General features: G+C 39.9%; 3 protein-coding genes across 6 annotated transcripts; 2 read left to right on the top strand and 1 right to left on the bottom strand.

The window, feature by feature from the left end:
- The first annotated feature begins 329 nt into the window (after positions 1-329).
- LOC103401850 (DNA-directed RNA polymerase I subunit 1-like) lies at positions 330-2707 on the top strand. 2 transcript variants are annotated; one of them, XM_029097872.2, is made up of 5 exons: positions 394-606; positions 798-869; positions 993-1137; positions 1886-2097; positions 2301-2707. In XM_029097872.2, the coding sequence occupies exons 3-5, from the start codon at positions 993-995 to the stop codon at positions 2604-2606; spliced, it is 663 nt and encodes a 220-aa protein (XP_028953705.1). In that variant the 5' UTR covers positions 394-606; positions 798-869; the 3' UTR covers positions 2607-2707. The 2 variants fall into 2 exon arrangements, with proteins under 2 accessions (XP_028953706.1, XP_028953705.1); XM_029097873.2 differs by lacking the exon at positions 798-869 and having other exon boundaries at positions 330-606.
- An 8293-nt stretch (positions 2708-11000) lies between these two features.
- On the bottom strand, positions 11001-11525 carry LOC114822469 (probable WRKY transcription factor 3). The gene has a single exon (XM_029096840.1). The coding sequence runs from the start codon at positions 11523-11525 to the stop codon at positions 11001-11003; it is 525 nt and encodes a 174-aa protein (XP_028952673.1).
- A 2841-nt stretch (positions 11526-14366) lies between these two features.
- LOC103440728 (proline dehydrogenase 2, mitochondrial-like) lies at positions 14367-17204 on the top strand. Of its 3 annotated transcripts, none has more exons than XR_530139.4 (5): positions 14372-15056; positions 15715-16360; positions 16510-16750; positions 16842-16935; positions 17055-17204. XR_530139.4 is itself a non-coding variant. In XM_008379426.4 (4 exons), exons 1-4 carry the CDS (start codon positions 14508-14510, stop codon positions 16879-16881), a joined length of 1476 nt encoding a protein of 491 aa, XP_008377648.1. In that variant the 5' UTR covers positions 14367-14507; the 3' UTR covers positions 16882-17204. The 3 variants fall into 3 exon arrangements, 1 of the variants encoding a protein (XP_008377648.1); XR_530138.4 differs by having other exon boundaries at positions 16842-16960; XM_008379426.4 differs by having other exon boundaries at positions 14367-15056; positions 16842-17204.
- The last annotated feature ends 1439 nt before the right edge of the window (positions 17205-18643 follow it).

The raw sequence follows: 18643 nt of genomic DNA, 5'->3' as shown, positions 1-18643 counted from the left end.
GTTAAAATAACCGTTAAATCGTGTTTTTCGTTTATAACCGTCAAAATGTTTTGCCCTGTTACTTGATATTTGGATGCTTTTTTTTTTTCCAATTTTTGGCGTATGCGATCTCGGAATATATACAAACAATTTTGACGGTTGGATTGTTGAAATTAGTTTCGTACAATGCGTATTCCATCAAGTTCAAAGGTATATATATTTATTAAGTAAATTTTCAGTAAAGTTTATATTTAAAAAAAAAAAAAAAAAAAACCTTGCGCGACGTCGAAATGTATACCTGCGTCGAGCCATTTGTCATTATTTTGGCGGGGCAATTCTAAAAAATAGGCGCTTTTTTTTAAAAAAATTTCCCAAATTTTCCAAACCAAAAGCCTTCCGCTCTCTCATCTCTTTCACTCGGTCTCTCTTCCCAAACCAAACCCAAATCCTTCTCCTAACTCCAGCCGACTATCCTCCTCAACCAATTCCACGCTTTTTTTTTTGAAATTCGAAGGTGTTGTGGAACATGGGTTGTTCTTGGACATGGCGACGGCGGTGATCATTGCTGGCACGGATGGAGTGGATGTGAAGACCAAGTGATTGGATTTTTGGATATTTCCGGTGGCGGTGAGTGTTGAACCTCCATTTGTACTCTGTTTTTTCATATTTTTTGGTGGGGTTTTGTACTTGCTGCTTGTTCTTCAGTATTTCACTGTGAAATTTAGTTCCTTTGGTGAAACTTTTAAATTCGCGATATGGGGAAATGGCAGCAATTATAGTAATATATAGATGCTCAATTATAGTAATATATAGTGCAGGAGCTCTATGGCTCAGATGCTGCAGGAATTTTGCTTTCTGTATTGAGTCGTTTATTTACTGTTTATTTGCAGGTTAGTTGGGTTCAATATTTGTTTTGCTGTTATGTAGTTAATTTTATTTCCTGTTAACCCTTAATTTATTTTCTCTAGCAAGTAGCAACTATATAAGCTTGCATTATGTTGTGTATGGTTCAGATGCATGGGTTCACATGTGGTGTTGATGATCTTCTGGTGATGCCCAGCAAAGACACAAAAATGAAGGAACAACTTGAAAGTTGTGAAGAGATTGGTGAAAAAGTTTTCCGTGATTTTATCGAGGTCGAAGATGATAAAAGAAAAGGTATGCCATTGTTCTGTAGCAAACATTTCTCTGTCAAAAACATATATAGGTTGATGATTGTGAGGTCGTTGTACAATGTGAGAGATCTAGGCTCACTTGACAAATGCTTCCATTCTCTGCCTCTCTGAATGTTCTGATATTTTTCATTCCTCCAAGTTCATCACTTTTCTAATCCAATTTTACCTTTAACGGTCAACACAGTAGAAGGTTTCTTGTTGATCTCATGCACGCATAGAACATGTCTTTCCTGAAAATAACAACCATTTCTGGAATTCTTAAGGTGTCGTAATTTCTTTGACACCGAAGTCCAAGCTATCTCATTCTTAAAACAGAATCAGCCAAACTGAGCCAGCTTACCCATCTCTATAGCCCCATAGTCAAGACTAAGCCCATATTCGAACTGCAGATACATATGTTATTGTTGTACCTAATATATATAGTATCTTCGCTTTCAGCTTCAGTTAAAACATGGGAGATCGGAGTATTTAATCTGATTTTTCTTATGAAAAATGGTAGCGGTACTAATAGTTACTAGGGTAGCTTCAATTCAAATAATTTAAAATGCCATTCAATATCAAATTATCGTCTATTCGGATGAGCATTTCAATCTGAAGAAAAACTTTGTTGAAATGAAAATCTATAATTTCTGATCAGTCTTTCTTTTTAAGTTTTTACACCTTGTGTTTTCCCCCACTATTCTCAGTTCATTTGTTTTAACGGATGCATGATATCTTGATGAAATTTGCAGATCTAGTGGCACTGCAATTGAACATTGAAAAATTTATACGGAGTAATGGAGAATCTGCCTTGGCAGCCTTGGATAGGAGAATAATTAGTCAGCTTAATAACAAGACCTCCAACTCTGACGTCTTCAAACAATTATTGTTGAAAGGGTTATCAAAACCGTCCGTTAAGAATTGTATCTATCTTATGACCACATCTGGGGCTAAAGGTAGTGTGGTAAGTTTCTAGTGTTAACTTCATACTTTATTCTTTTTATGAGTAACGTGCAGCATGATAGTGCAGTATTAGAATACTAAAGAGTAAGTTATGTTTTTGACATTACTATAATTGAGCATATATACTTTATTCTTCTGTTCATAATTGTCAATTATTCTGATACATGGCCATTTTGTTTGTCATTTTGTTTTTCATATTTGTAGGTCGTTTTTGAAATGGAGGACATATCCCCTGAGGTCAGTGCCTACTTAGAGGAGACCTTAGCAAGCCGGTACAAAGATTGGAAGAGCGCTCTTCACAAGCATTTTCAGCTATGGGAATCTCCGGAGATTGCTCGCCTAAGAGGTCAGGTTGCGGCCCAGGGCGACCACATTAGGGCCCAGGACGAGATGATGAATATGATTGTTCAGGCCTTAGCGATGTCCGGCCTCCAAATCCCGACGATGCCAGCACCTAATGTTGCTCCACCTTCGACTTCCCAGCCATTTCGCCCAGACGATACCGAGTAGCATGATGTATTAAACTTAGAAGACTTGTAGTTTTTTATTTTTTTGTTTGGACAAATGTACATTTTCATATATTCTATAATTAATTACTTTTTCTTGGTTTATTAATTATTGTTTAGAATTTAATTATAATATTTATTAAAAATTAAATAAAAAAATATAAATGACAAAAAAAAAAAAAAACTTTGCGCGACGTAGTGCCTACCTACGTCGCGCAAAGCTACTTTGCGCGACGCAGGTAGTCATTGCGTCGCGCAAACCCTTCCTTTACTGCCTTCGCGCGACGGTTCTTGCATGACGAAGGTTCGTTGGGCTAATTTTTGGGCGACGTATTTTTTACTTTGCGCGACGACGGTCCTACGTCGCGCAAAGTCTTTTTTGTACTAGTGTTATTATAAGATTCTCTTGTGATTAAATTAATTCTGCTTACGTCTTGTTTGTTTACTACTCGTCTAATTTGTTCTTGATGGTGACTATAAAGTTTACTTTCACTAAACCATTCTCCGTTCTTATGTAGATTTTTTGGATTTAACAAATGTAGAGTCTTATTTCTAAAAGCTTATGCTTCTCTTTCAGTATCTACTTCTTCTATTCTTATTAATTCTATTCCTTTAGTGTTATTTTGAAAAATTCGTCTTAACATAACTTGTAACATCCCACATTGCCCAGGGGTGAGGATCCTGTAAGCCTTATATGTATATTCCTATCTCTACTTGACACGAGGTTTTTTGGGAGCTCATTGGCTTCAGGTTGCATCGGAACTCTGAAGTTAAGCGAGTTCGCGCGAGAGCAATCCTATGATGGGTGACCCACTGGGAAGTTCTCGTGTGAATTCCTAGAAACAAAACCATGAGAGTGTGGTTGGGGCCCAAAGTGAACAATATCGTGCTATGGCGGAGTCAAGCCCGGGGATGTGATGGGGGCCCGGGCCGAGATGTGACAATTTGGTATCAGAGCCAATCCCTGGCCAGAAGTGTGCCGACGAGGATGTCGGGCCTCTAAGGGGGGTGGATTGTAACATCCCACATCGTCCAGGGATGAGGATCATGTAAGCCTTATATGTATATTCCCATCTCTACCTAGCACGAGGCTTTTTGGGAGCTCACTGGCTTCGGGTTCCATCGGAACTCCGAAGTTAAGCGAGTTCGTGCGAGAGCAATCCCATGATGGGTGACCCACTGGGAAGTTCTTGTGTGAGTTCCCAAAAACAAAACTGTGAGGGCGTGGTCGGGGCCTAAAGCGGACAATATCGTGCTACGGCGGAGTCGAGCCCGGGATGTGGTGGGGGCCCGGATCGCAGTTGCCCAACTCCATCAATATGACCTATGTCAAAGAAGTACCCGAATTCGTTGAGGAATCCCACCATCACACGAACCGTTAGGGGTGGAAAATTTTACCATAAACTGATTTACCAACCGAACCATACCGATCGGCTCATAATGGTATGGTATAGTTTTGGTATTTTTTTCATAATTGGTTGGCATTTTACTGAACCGACAATTAATGGCATGGCTTTGGTAATTGATTTTGTATGCCGGCGGTATGCCATACCTACCGATATATATATATATAATTTTTTTTTCTATTTAGATATTTTAGGTATTTTTACATGCTTGACTGTTGACTCCTTAGTTTTAGGGTTTAAAAAATATATGTATATGTATATGATTCATGCCATAATAAATATAAAAAATATTGTTAGCAAAATTGATAGCACGATGATTACTGATACTATATATACAGGTACATATATATGATTTTGAATGTATATGCGTTGCTTATGTTTAGGATGATGGAGTCTAGCTAATCAACCGCTAGTGCACAACATGGATTAACCCAAAATGAACCACACAATGCAACAGAACAAGCACCCCAATCTGAAAATCAAAATGAGCCCCTGGAACTGGAAGATAGCGAGGAAGAAGTGGAAACCACCGGTTGTGCCATTTACCAATCGAACCAGCCAATAATTTTGGCTAAACCGATTTTTGGCAACCGCAAGAAGACGGTTGGCTAGCAGTAATTGATTTTAGGTAATTATGTATATGTGGCTAGTAGGTGGCACAAGGAATTTGGCACGGTTTGCCAACCGAACCCAGCCCTTCGAATTGCATTTGGTGAACATTGAGCGGGGGCACACTTCATGGAGCAAAGCACTTCTTGGAAGAAACACGACATGGGAAAAGTAATCTCAACACAAAGTAGTAGGGGTGAAATTTGATAGCTCTCCGAGCCCCACTACATGGCTCAAGGCTGCTACCCTTCTTGACACGCTTCTCACGCATCCCAAACGGAATGGCGTGCCTATATGCTTCAAGGAAATCTCTGAACGAGTCATTGAAATTAATTTTGAAGTAGTAGCCTTGAAGTAGCCTACTTTACCCAAAGACCTGCCTTGATAATATAACGGCAGCACACCATCATCACTATTGTGGCTTAAACAATACATGCTCAAAGAAATTCGACAAAGAAGCAAGGAAAGAATCGTTAGACGGCTGCAAAAAAAATAAAATTGCATCAAGCCCCACGACACAAGGATAACAGCCAAAGGAGCCCAGCCTGCGTTGGCTTCCATCTCTCTCTCAGCCCAACACGGCAGGTAGGCCATCGCACCAGGAGACCCAACACGCTAGGCGCTACCATTCTCTCAACCTAATCTAAAAAGAAAGGGGCTAGCACCCTCGCACCTCCATCTATCTCATCTTTTCCGCACGGGCCTAAGCTCAGTAGCTCATAGATCAGCGCCCCAACCCTTCATAACCTCGGCCTAAGCCGAGAAGTTCCTGACCCGAGCCAAACCCTAGTTTACCTCTGCGACCATGCCAATGCACCCAGACCTCGACTCGCGTCAAGCCGCTGCCGCATTAAACCACCCATGGCAACAATGTCGTGGTCCTTCCAAGCCACTTTTTGACATATCTTTAACCTCCATCGAGCCAAATTTCAAGCCTCAAGGCTCCGAAAAATTAAGTAGACAAGAAAAATTAATTTTTTCTTACCTTGGTGAGGTGTGAAAGTGAAGAAAGCAACAAAGACGGTCCTTTGCACGGGCAAGGGAAGAAGATTGCTAGGGGAGAGAGAACAAATATCCTCTAGCTTTCTCTCTCTTGTAGGGTAGAATAAATTGCTCTCAAAAGTTGATTTAATCATCTACTTAAGGTAGACTTAAATAGACTTTATAAGTAATTTATTTCCCTTTCCTAGAAGGATCTAATTTCCAATTTAAGTGGGAATCTATATCAAAATAGGAAACAATCTTATGTTTCCTAAAGCAAGGGAAAATCTATACAACAACTGCCCTTTCCTGCAAGCAGCCCAATAGGTGTGGGGGCATTTGTGGAGCAAAAAAGAATCAAGAAAATTATGGAGGTGACACGTGGACTTTTGGGTAAAAATGATAAAATTACCTTCAAGGCACACCATGATTCCTATGCACATGCAATAGGCAATAACAACTCAATCAAGGAAGAGTCAAAGGTGATCAAACTGGTATTTATTCAAATCCCTCTCATCATTCCTCATCAAATCCTTATTCAAAAGTTAACTCCTAAATTTCCTATTTAATTTAGGATTAATTGTCATGTTAATTGCAAGATATTATTTCACATAATATCTTGCAATTATTCACCCAATTACACCTTATATGGCCAGCCACTATTCTCCAAATAGGGTCTGCCACTCCCCTATAAATAGCCTTATTATCCCACTAAAAAGCTAAGCCAATTGCTACCTAGAAACTCCTAATCACATTCTGAATGATTTATAACAAAGATGCTAAAACTGACAAAATAGTCTTCACCTGTTTTAGCATAAAAAAAAAAAAGATTGCACAAGCTTCCGCGAGAGGTCCCATTAAAAAAACGGCTTTGTTTACGCTGAAAATATCAAATATATAAACTACTACGAGAAATGGTAAATACAAATATAAAAGAATTTCTTTTCTTTTTAAGACTTTTAATAGATATAGGAACACTAAAAGTATAAATAGCGCGGATCCCCATGGGTTGAATACAAAGGACCCCCAAAAAAGTAAAAAAATAAAAACAATTTCTATTTTAAAAAAATTAATGAAATACATATAAAATAAAAAAAGAGGGGGCTATACCATGTACGTGTATAAAGGGTTCCCCATTTACTATGAGTGCGCCTCCTTGTATTGAAAAATGTCGACTCGAGAAAAGGCCGCTTAGCAAAAAGGAAAAAAATGTTATTCCTTTTTCAAAAGCATCTTTTGCGATTAATGTGCCTAGAAACTCCTAATCATATTCTTTTCAGAATTCTAACTTTGACATCAGAGATTTTTCGGCTAAAGCTCCCTGGTCCCCCCATTCATCGTGGGCGCGTGAGGCTTTTGACTTTAATTTTAAATGTTATTATTTTGTAGGTGCATTTTCATCAAAGGAGGAGACGGTGAAAATTTGTATTCACAACCATGTCTTTGCACTAGTAGTACTCCAAATCATAAGACTATTGAAAAAGAAGAATTTGTGATTTCAGTTAATTAATTTTTTAAATGAATGTATAAGTGGATTCCACATGTCAAAATGCAAGTGAAAAAGAAACAAAGAAAAAGGTAAACGGGGAAGGTAGTTAGCATTTCTTTTATTTTACTTTGATTGGTGGAACCATCTCATTTGAATCCAATTGATAGCGTTCGGTGCTTACGGGTAAAATGGATTTGTTGTCAATCATATGTCGTATAACAACAATATAAAACAATCTCCATGTGTTTCCGTTACGAAATAATTACGTCTACCAAAGCTTTTCCTTATTTCAATGCCACACAAATCTGTCAACCTCGGTTTTTATCCGACGCAATGTTACCCTATTTCGACGCCACTGGCCTTTCAGTCAAAAGTGTGTCAGGCCTTTCAGTCAAAACGTTTGTCAGGCTAGGTGTATCTAGGGCATGTCAGATATAGTGTCGGTTTGAATTGACACAAAGTCCAATTATTTCGACACCACTTACTTTTAAGTCAGTTTGTCAGAGATGGTGTCGGTTTTGACCGATGTAATGTGTTCATATTTCGACGCTAAAATTTTATCCATATTTAAACCTCCTTCTTTCCCATTACTTCTGTGCTTCCATTTCTCTCTCTCGTTTACTCCCTCTCATTCTCCCATTTCAGCCTAACTCTTTCCCCCATTTTAGCCATATTCCTTCTCCTTCCACTAACTTTTGCTATCGATAATTCTAGTGAAGATCAACGTTCTGAGGAACTTCATTTGGAAGAGGAGGAGTTCGAAGCTGGTTCTTTTTTGAATTATTATTAATTTTAGTTTTTGTTTTGTGTTTAAACTAGTATTATGCTTAAACTGAAAATTTACATTTGTTTTCTGGTTTTTAATTGTTTTTTTTTTTTGTGATAATAAGGAACATCTCAACGGAGGCACGGACCCTCAATTCCTAAATGGACAAAACAACTTTGTTCGTTTGATTCGTCTGGAAAATGCATTAGTGATAATGCTAGTGCTTTTTCAAAACATGTAGCAGCGGAGGTTAGAGACCCCCACAATCTCCCGTTGACGAGGGGTTGGCGTAAGATTAAGGAAGAAGATAAGGAAGTTTTCTAGAATAAAATAAAGGCATAGATATTTTTATTTTAACTTGAAAATAGAAGAATAAGTCAAAGATTGTAGTAATACTTTATTAGCTTGATTTTTTTTTTATATGGATGTAGCGAAATATTTTTTTTTTGAAGATGCAAATATAGTAAAAATGCCTATGATCCGCCATATGACACTTAAAGTTGCGGAGCATGCTCATAAAGAGTATAGAAATAAGTTATAAAAAAAATATTATACTAAAAGAGCAGAAGAGGTGCGCAGCCACCCTCCTCCTAAAGTGAATCCTGCACAGTGGGCTGAGTTGGTGGCATTCTGGAATAGAGAAAAAACAAGGGTAATCATTATATGATTTATTTCGTTATAACTTTAAATTTATCTAATAAATTCTTTTTTTTTGTTCAGTAGGTTGCTGAAAAAAACAAGATTAATCGGCAATTAAAAACAATGAACCATACTACTGGTACAAAATCTTTTGCAAGAGTGCGGCAAGAATTTGTAAGGATTGTACATTTTGAAGAAATGTTATTAATTTTAAATAATCTATAGTTGTTATAAATTTTATTTTTAATATGAGGTTTGCTTAAAATTGTTTGTATGAAATTTTATTTTTGATAAAGCGGAAGAAGCATGGAAAGAGGCATATCTTGTAACCTTTTTTCGTGAATGTTGTTGATGCACAAAACCGGAGGGGTCTTGGAACAACGTAAATCCGACCGTGAATATACAAGAAAGTAAAGAACACAAAATGTATCGTGGTTTACCCCAATGTTTGGGCTACGTCCACACTGATATTGTATTTATCTGTTTGTGAAAGGATTGTGAGGGAGATAGAGCTTTTGTATGTGAGGATCAGAGCTTTGTGAGGGTGAGGGGGGCTTTCTAATTGTGAGGGTGAGGAGTCCCTTTTATAGAATAAGGGCTCCTCACTTATTACATATTTGCCCTTCCTTTATTACATAATTACATTTGAGTCCCCCGAGTATTTATATAAGATCTAAATACGGAGGCCCTAAGTATGGTACAAACAGTAGTCCCCCAAGTCTTCAGTTAAGAGAATCTTTTGGCTGGAGACTTGAAATTCAGTCCATTTGTGGGCCGAAGTAACTAGATGTCGTCTAGAACTGAATACTCGATATGAGGCGGTGCTCAATCTGAAATGATGCTCAACTAGAAGTAGCACATATTGCGAGGCTGCTCGGCTTGTGGCTTATGTTGCCTTGGTTGGCTCGGCTTGTGGTGTTGAAGGTGAGGGAGTCCATTTTATAGAATAAGGGCTCGCTTCTCAATACATAAGTGATGGGTTAGGAGTGATGCTCGTGGCGAAGCGGTTGCTCAACAGGCAGCGATGCTCTCTAATGATGGTGAGGGAGTCCTTTTTATAGAATAAGGGCTCGCTTCTCAATACATAAGTAATGGGTGAAGTCCCCCGAGTATTTTTCATGAGGCCCAGTTGCGGAAGCCCAATATATGGTACATAGTGTAGTCCCCCAAGTCTTCAGTCAATAGGGTATGTTGCCTGGAGACTTCAAATCCAATCCATGTATGGGCCGAAATGGCGGTTGTTCGGAGGCGGTATTTGTATACCCTGCACTGAAGCTTTGTAGGTAAAGCTTTGCAAGTGAAGCTTGGAAGCTGGAGCTTTTATAAATGAAGCGTTCGAAGCTGGAGCTCTATAAATTAAGCTTTCGAAGCTGATTGACATGAGTGATGCTCATGAATGTTGACATGAATGATGGTCATGAATGTTTTTGTATGATTGACATGAGTGATGCTCATAAATGTTTATGTATGATTGACATGAGTGATGCACATGTATAATTTTAGAGTACTAGACGTACTTTTGATCACCTAGTGGGTGATAATAGCGGCAGGCTGCCGAATAATTTTGGAGTACTGGACGTACCTTTGATCACCTAGTGGGTGATAATAGAGGCAGACTGCCGAATAATTTTGGAGTACTGGGCGTACCTTTGATCACTTGGTTGGTGATAATAACGGCATACTGCCAAATAATTTTGGAGTACTGGGCGTACTTTTGATCACCTGGTTGGTGATAATAGCAGCAGGCTGTTGAATAATTTTTGGAGTACTGGGCGTACTTTTGATTACCTGGTTGGTGATAATAGCGTCAGGCTGCCGAATAATTTTTAGAGTACTGGGCGTACTTTTGATCACCTGGTTGGTGATAATAGAATGCTTGACTCTTTTGGGCAAATGAGCCTTCGCCCTCCACATAACATTCTAGCCTATTATTTTGGGCTTGCCATTTTTTTTATTACCCTCTGATGGGGTTATACAGATGTCTCCGAAAGATAAGAAAAATAAATCACATCATTCAAAAATAAGAAAGGTAAATCACATCATTCTAGTTGGGTGTTTATTCCTTGCTTTTGCAGTTTGGGTGTTTATTCCTTACTTTTGCAGTGTCCCCATGTGCTTTCGTAGAGGAAAGCCTCCCTTTTGCTTACTGCTTTTTCTCGATATTTTTTCTGCTTTGCTTTCGCTTTTGTTTCCCACTATGCCTTTCTCTTTTGCTTTTGTGCCGCAGCTTACTTGATTGCTTTTCTTTCTGCTTGTTTCTTTTGCTTTTCTTGATCTCCTCGCTCATTCTATGTCCACCCATATTGCTTTGCAAGGTATCTTTTGCTTGCAAACCCACTTTCTTTTCTTGGACAGCCTGGTCGTGCCCATCCATTCTCACTCCTCGTGCCTATCAAAACACACAAGTAAAGGAAATTGTTCCTGATCCCCCCAAAAAGTCGCCCTCCTTTGGTCTGAGAAGAAGAGAATCTGGGAACTTCCAAGAGCAAAGAGAGCATTCCGCCGGCCTTAAGATCTATGTACACGCGAAGTGGATCTCTGATCTGAAAGGGAAATGTCAGATGATTCTTTTGTGGCCATGGAAAAGTCAGGTGTTCCAGACGGTATCTCTTTTAGTGGCATTGTATCAAAAGTAAAGGATGGAAGTTGTGTCAACATTGTGGTGGGTGCTGTCGAGAAAGATGTTGAATACTCAGTTGAGAAATTGAAAAATGATGGGGAGAGTGCAGCAGCCTGAGCTGTGACCTGTGCTAAGGCCTGCTGGTGTATCATTACAAAGGGTCCCTGACCGGGTGAGAAGATTCTCGGCGAGTCGAGAAACCCAGACGACGTCGGGACCGAAAACATCAGCGGCGGTCTGTTCTGCTTGAATCGGAAATCTGAATTTCCATCACCGTCACTGGAATTTCGCTCCTTGAGCTGAGGGAACCCCGGGGCCCTCGGAGATTGAGATGTCATGGCTCCAGCGAGCAGCTGGGAGAAGGACTTGCAGTCGTCACTGTCGTTTGAGAAGAAGTTGGAGACGAGAGTCATGGGTCTGGGGCTGAACCCTAGGCCCAGATCGGGCCCAATATTCCCTCCGCCATCACAGCTAAAGATTGATTCGAAAGAGGTGCGCTGCGGGAGAGTGATCGTGGGGTGGGGAAGATGATAAGTCACTGCGGGCTTTGACGATTGAGATGGTCCGGGCGACGGCGGGGGCTATTTCTCTTCTTGCTACTGCAGTTGTTGGTGCTCAGGTTTTTGTGGGTCTCATAGCGGAAGTTGAGGACTATGATGCCGATCATGAGGGTTGAGGATGAGGAAAAACGAAGAGGGCGTGAACCAGCTGAGCATCTATGCCCACATGGCCGAAGACAATGACGGGTTCGCCTAGTTGCAGTTTCTCAGCTGTTTCTCACTCTTGTGAGCTTCTAGAGAGAGAGAGAGAGAGAGAGAGAGAGAGAGAGAGAGAGAGAGAGAGAGAAAGAAAGATGGAGGGATAAAGGTTGTTTTTGTTGTTGTTAGGCATATGAAAATGGAGAACCGTGGGGTTTTTCTGGGAAAGCTTTGGGTCTTTAGGTTTTTGTAGATTCACAGCGGAGGTGAAAAATTGAGAGAGAACCGACATAGCTTTTCGTGTCGATTCCCAAAGACGGCGCCAAATGTTGATGCACAAAACCATAGGGGTCTTGGAACAACGTAAATCCGATCGTGAATCTGCAAGAAAGTAAAGAACACAAGATGTATCGTGGTTCACCCCAATTTTTGGGCTACGTCCACACTGATATTGTATTTATCTGTTTGTGAAAGGATTGTGGGGGAGATAGCTTATGTATGTGAGGATCAGAGCTTTGTGAGGGTGATGGGGGCTTCCTAATTGTGAGGGTGAGGAGTCCCTTTTATAGAATAAGGGCTCCTCACTTATTACATATTTGCTCCTTCCTTTATTACATAATTACATTTGAGTCCCCTGAGTATTTATACGAGATCTAAATACGGAGGCCCTAAGTATGGTACAAACAAATGTCATACACAAAAAGATAATAGTTGGATTGATGAAACATCGGAGTGTACAAGGGTAATTGATTTTTTCGTGTTAGTATTTTATTGTTATTAATTTTTATTGTCTATAGCTTATTTTTTTTGTTTTACGATTGTTTGAAATTTTATTTTTAAAAATTGTAATGCAAGACAACAATGGAGAGCAATTTGCAAACTTTGATTGAGTCGGGCCATGAGGATAATGAAGAACTTAGGACTTGGGTTTATGTTGATACAATGGGTCCTGAGAGTCATAATAGAGTTAGAGAATATGGTCATGGGGTGACTCCTGATATGGTGTCCTATGCATGTTCTTCATCTTCTACATCAAATTCCTCCAGGAGGTCATCTAAGAGTGCAATGGCAGTGCTGATGACTCAAAATAATGAGCTGAGAATGAGGAACGAAAATGATAATAAACAGATTTTGGACCTAGAGGTTAAGATTTATTATTTTTATTAATGTTTGTTTTGGCTATACTTGAAATTTATTATGTTGGTTATATAATTTTTTTTTAGTTACAATTAATTGAAAACGAATGCAGATTTTTCGCATATTTTAATTATTATTAACAAATGTGGTGTCGGTTAAGACCGTTACTAGTTTGCATATTTTATTTATTTAATTGTCATCTGATGTCGGTTAAGGGATATATTATTTATTTAATTTTATCACGATGTTGGTTAAAACCGACAGTAGGCTGGATATTTTATAATTAAATTACTAATGAACGTCGCTTTAAATTGACGTAATGTTGAAGTATACGTTGCTTTAAACCGACGTTAATATCAGTATCGCTTTTAATCAACGCTGCGTAGTGGCGGATTAAGGGTAAAAACCGACACTGAAGCCCTCTCATGACGCTAGCATTAGTGTCGCTATTCCAATCCGACATTACATTGTTTTATGTCAAATTTTTGCCAAATTTCCGACAGAAATTGGGTTTATTGTTGGTTTTTGCTTCGCCGGTGATAGCCTACATTGTAGTAGTGTCCCCCCACCTTTCTTTCCCTTCTGCCCCTGCTCTATCCAGCAACCCTCGCTGCAGCAGGAGCACACATGTGGATGCTGCGTTAATTAAGACTAGCTAGCATCCTCTATCCTTGCCTTCTTTTCTCCCTTCGCATTGCCATAGAGGATGTCACAGTATCCTCCCTCCCCGCTTGTAGACTGCTTGCCCAACTCATTAGTCTTGCTGGGAGATGGTATTTTTGAGCTCCTCACTCTATCTACTACTTCCCCCAACCTCCGTTTTCTGCATCTACAATTCTACATATCTCGAGCCTTATCTTTGAGGTCGGAGGTCCTCCCCCGACTTCCCGTATGCCCTCTTCCACCCTCAAACTTCGGCTGTAAAAACGATCATTTGGCCTACTTCATCTTCTGACTCACTAGGTCAGTCGCACTTATCTTTCTAAACCCTAATTTCTCGTAAAAAAACAAAGATCCTACTTTTCATGAGAGAAATATTCCACCAAAAAAACAAACAAAAGCAAAAACTATGCTACGTAAACAAAAGCAAAAACGCACCGCACATCCTACGTCGCACGCTACTATCGCGTGCAGCGCACTCGTAATAAATCGCGTTAGCCAAGGCAGATCCCGTTCAAGCATCTAGCGATTCTATTGGTTCTTCCAACTTACAGCTTTATCCACTTCGACACGGATGAGTCAGCATGGAGTGCCAATAAGCACGAATGAACCAATCAAATCCTTTGAGCCAGGTCAATAGTCAACCTTAATCAGTTTAACCCTGCTTAACTTTTACCAAGTAGCTAGTTTTTTCCCAAATCACCGCCCGGTAAAAACTCCGAAACTGCCTATATAAGTAACTGTAACAGTTCTAACAACATCACAAACAAATATAGTAAAAAACTTTTCTTAGAGAGAGAGAGCGAGAGAGCGAGAGCGAAAGAGAGAGAGAGAGCGCTAGAGAGAATTGGGATTAGAAACAGAGAGCTAGATAATTACTTGACAACCACCCACCGTTGAATGGCAAACCGAGTAATCCCGGCAGCGTCAAAACTCCTGAAAACTATCAGGCCACTCAACTCCGCCTCCACTAGCACCATCTCCGGCATATCCCCACCAATCGGCTTTTCCGAAAAAACACCACAAGCCACCACTGCCATCACCCCCTCCGACAACGCCGCCACTAACCTTTCTAACTTCGATGACGCGGACAAGCTGTTTGCGTCCGTCTCCACGTCAAGGCTGTTGAGGACGGCGCTGAACCTCCACTTGGTGGGAATGGAGCCGATGGTGGACATTGGAATGTGGGTCATGCGGTCCAGGCTCATGCAGACTCCCTTAATCAAGGACGCGATCCTGGGGACCATACGGTCCACAATTTACGACCATTTTTGTGCTGGCGAGAACCCAGCGGCCACCGGAAAGTCGGTGCTGGAGCTTAACGAGGCGGGGCTGAGAGGGATGCTGGTTTACGCTCTCGAGTATGCTGGCGACAACGAGGCATGTGACAGGAACTTGCAAGGTTTCTTGGACACCGTTGAGTCCACCAAATCCCTGCCACCTTCTTCGGTAACTAGTTTTTCTCATCACCCCAAATCAGGATTCCAAGATTCCATTTATTGACTTTTCTCTTTGATCTTGTCAAATTCTGGCTTCCTTTCTGATTTTTTGAATTCAAAATGTTTATTTCTTTTTAAAATTCTATTTTATTAGGATAATGTTGAGAAGATAAAAAATTTAAACCAAATAATATGTCACGAATAAAAAATAATCAGGTTAATCAACTATTACGAAGACTAAAATATTGAAATATTGTTGTTTTAGTGAGATTGTTAAGACTCGTCACGTGATCAAGCAGCTGACTCCATGCAATTAACATGCCATGCCTCATGGATGTAGGATTGTGGGTCCTAGTCTCTATGTGGTCGACATGTCATAAATATAGTATTGCGAGTCCTACTTGCTTAGTTACTGCCACTGGGGTCTTTCGATGCACCACCCAATTGTTCTCATTCCAACGTGGTATCTCCCTACTGGGGCTGCTTAACTACATTTAACATAGCTTGTTAGTCGTCGGTCGATGCCAAGTTCTGAATCAGATACTGACTTATCCCAGAAGCACCTCCAGACAAAGCAAACTCTTGTTGCGATTTGTTTTCTTCACCACATCCTTCTGAAGTTGTTTGTTGTGATGGTAACAGAAAATGACGTTTTTGGATTGTAACAGGTGAGCTTTATAATTTTGAAAATCACTGCAATTTGCCCAATGAATCTACTTCAACGAGTGAGTGACTTGCTGAGATGGCAACAACAAGATCCTTCTTTCAATCTCCCATGGAAGCGCGATACGTTTCCCATTTTCTCCGAATCAAGCCCTCTTTACCACACCCTTAAAAAGCCGGAGCCTTTAACTCCTGAAGAAGAGCGTGATCTTGAATTAGTCCACCAAAGACTACTGAAATTGTCCCAAAACTGCGTAGAAGTCAATGTGCCTCTATCGATCGATGCAGAGTACACATCAATTCAACCCGCCATCGATTACTTGACCTACTCCTCTGCAATCATCTATAACAAAGATGACAACCCGATTGTTTATGGGACGATCCAAGCTTACCTGAAAGATGCCAAGGAAAGATTGTTGCTGGCAACGAAGGCCGCAGATAAGATGGGTGTTCCGATGGGGTTCAAAGTGGTGAGGGGAGCTTATATGTCTAGTGAAGGAAAATTGGCTTCTTCCTTGGGCTATAAGTCTCCCATTCACGATTGCATTGAGGACACGCACGTGTGCTACAATGATTGTGCTTCGTTCATGCTTGAAAGGATTGCAAATGGCTCTGATGCCGTTGTTCTTGCAACCCATAATGTTGAATCAGGTAACGAAATCGACAAACTTAAAAGTTAAAACTTATAGAAAAAAGGCTACTGCATTGTTATGAGTTTTGCACAAAAGTTTTAGAAAAAGGCTACTGCATTGTTCTGAGTTTTGCACATAATATGTCTGACGTAAAATGTTGAATGTTAGGGAGACTAGCAATGGCAAAAGCACACGAAATTGGGGTCAGGAAGGTGCACCAGAAGCTTGAATTTGCACAACTGTACGGAATGGCAGAATCGCTTTCCTTTGGTCTAAAAAATGCAGGGTTTCAAGTAAGCAAGTACATGCCATTTGGACCGATACAGTTGGTTCTGCCTTATCTTCTAAGGAGGGCTGAAGAGAACAGGGGACTCTTAAATGCTTCATCTCTAGACAAACAACTAACAAGGTAAATTTAAATTAGGACAAAAAATTTTGAATTCGCAGCGTAAAAGGTCGGTTTTATTCTGATGAGGTTTGAACTCTTCGTTTGGGTACAGGGAGGAGCTGATGAGGAGACTCAAAGCAGCAATCTTCTAATGCGAAAGTGATGGCATTGTGCAACAGCAAGGTTGGTGATCCATCACCAATCTTGTAAGTGGAATGATCTGTAATTATGGTGATTGCTCATGAATTTAGTTGAATTAAAATGTGCATATAGGAATTAGGAAATCTGGGTTCTATTTTCCTCATTACATTAGATTGTATTACAGGACAACAAATCCATATTTGCTTCCTAGCTCTACCTCCATGGCAATTCACCACAAGCGCCAGCACCCTATCAACCGTGTTCTAAATCGTGTTGCTTCCTTCAGCAAAAGGAATATGAATAAAATGTTTATGTTGCTTCCAAATTACTCAAATCTGTGTGCAATGTGGATGATGTTTGATTGACTAGGAGAAGTAACTAAACAGGAACTTGGGTAGAGATGCGCACATAGGGCAGCGACCAGACTGGAGTCGGGCAAAACCAAAATATGGAGTTCCTTAACTTTTTTTAGGGGTCGGAAAGGCGACGTGGTCTTCCAAAATTTTCCTCAAAATCTTCAATACAAAAGCTCATCCTGGAGTCCTATTCCCAAATACTTGCATTCAAAGACATATAGGAGTAGATTGTGGAGGTTATCAAAATTTCCTTTTCAGATCAGCACGTGGTTTGCATGGGCGGTGAGGTCAAGTTTCCAAACCATAAAAATATTCATCTATTTATTATATCGTCAATAATTATATAAGTTAAATAATCCTGTAGATATCATGGTTTATTCTATCAAATAAATTGGAAAGATACAACAATGTGCTTCAACCAGCATAGCAGCTGGTGTGGGTTACTCATGTTTATGATTTATACCAATCTAAAATGAAAATCAATCAATGGTAAACCCTTACTTCATTTAACCTGGAAACTTACTTCATGTGTATGTGTTTGGACCCGATTTTACGCCATCGGCCCAAGCAATCGAGGCCGTTGAGTAAACATGGTTCTTAATCGTCGGATAAGAAAGTTAAGATAATTTGCTATTGTTAAGAGATAATATGATGGTTTTTAATCATAATAATTATCTTAGTTTTCTTGTACAAAATAAATTATAGAGATTCTTGGACTCTTCACTTGGCCTAACATGGACCTACAAGCCGAAGATAATGGTGGATAGGACCTAAGCGGGCTAGGATGTTGTCAGATGATGGAAGACTTGTATGCCGTCTGAAAAGCTACAAGTTATATATATATGTAGGCTGTATAGTCTGCATGCCCATCAGCCTATGCAGTGCAAAAATCTCCCAGACTATATATATATATATATATATATATATATATATATATATATATATAATGGTAATTATTTTGATGGGATTAAGCTTTGATTGATGTGATAAGGTCTAAGGCGTGACTGTAGGTGCATAAAAGATAAAGTGGTCAGAGTTTCATTTATTATGATTATGCATGGGATAAATGAGTGGTCAGCAGCAACAGTTAGAAAGTTGAAGTCACGAACTACAATCTGAGGATATGCTTGGCTTTTGACGCGGATCAACTTCAGGAATTAGAGTTGCAATTTAACTCTACAATATTATCAGACCTTGCCAAGCAGAAAAATGAATACAATAAATACAAGACTCGGTGCAACATTCAAAAACCTCCAATTCAACACACAAAACTGCCCTGCGCAAACTCTCTTAACAACTTTGAGATTTTTTTTTATTTTATTTTTCGCCGACACATCTTCAGTTGGCATAAACAGCACTGTGGAGGCAACCGGTGATATCTTCAGTTGGCATAAACAGCACTGTCGCCGTAGAATCA

This window comes from Malus domestica, chromosome 17, assembly GCF_042453785.1.
Source record: "Malus domestica chromosome 17, GDT2T_hap1".
NCBI classification, from domain to species: Eukaryota; Viridiplantae; Streptophyta; class Magnoliopsida; order Rosales; family Rosaceae; genus Malus; species Malus domestica.
The sequence above is the reverse complement of the archived record's forward strand: the minus strand, read 5'-3'. Positions and strand labels throughout refer to the sequence as shown.

Bases quoted from the DNA above. Each gene is read 5' to 3' on its own strand.
- LOC114822469 (XM_029096840.1), bottom strand. From the start codon at position 11,525: ATGACTCTCGTCTCCAACTTCTTCTCAAACGACAGTGACGACTGCAAG.
- LOC103440728 (XM_008379426.4), top strand. From the start codon at position 14,508: ATGGCAAACCGAGTAATCCCGGCAGCGTCAAAACTCCTGAAAACTATC. The intron at 15,057-15,714 runs GTAACTAGTTTT...GGATTGTAACAG, and splicing joins AATCCCTGCCACCTTCTTCG to GTGAGCTTTATAATTTTGAA. The intron at 16,751-16,841 runs GTAAATTTAAAT...GTTTGGGTACAG, and splicing joins CTAGACAAACAACTAACAAG to GGAGGAGCTGATGAGGAGAC.
- LOC103401850 (XM_029097873.2), top strand. From the start codon at position 993: ATGCATGGGTTCACATGTGGTGTTGATGATCTTCTGGTGATGCCCAGC. The intron at 1,138-1,885 runs GTATGCCATTGT...TGAAATTTGCAG, and splicing joins CGAAGATGATAAAAGAAAAG to ATCTAGTGGCACTGCAATTG. The intron at 2,098-2,300 runs GTAAGTTTCTAG...TCATATTTGTAG, and splicing joins CTGGGGCTAAAGGTAGTGTG to GTCGTTTTTGAAATGGAGGA.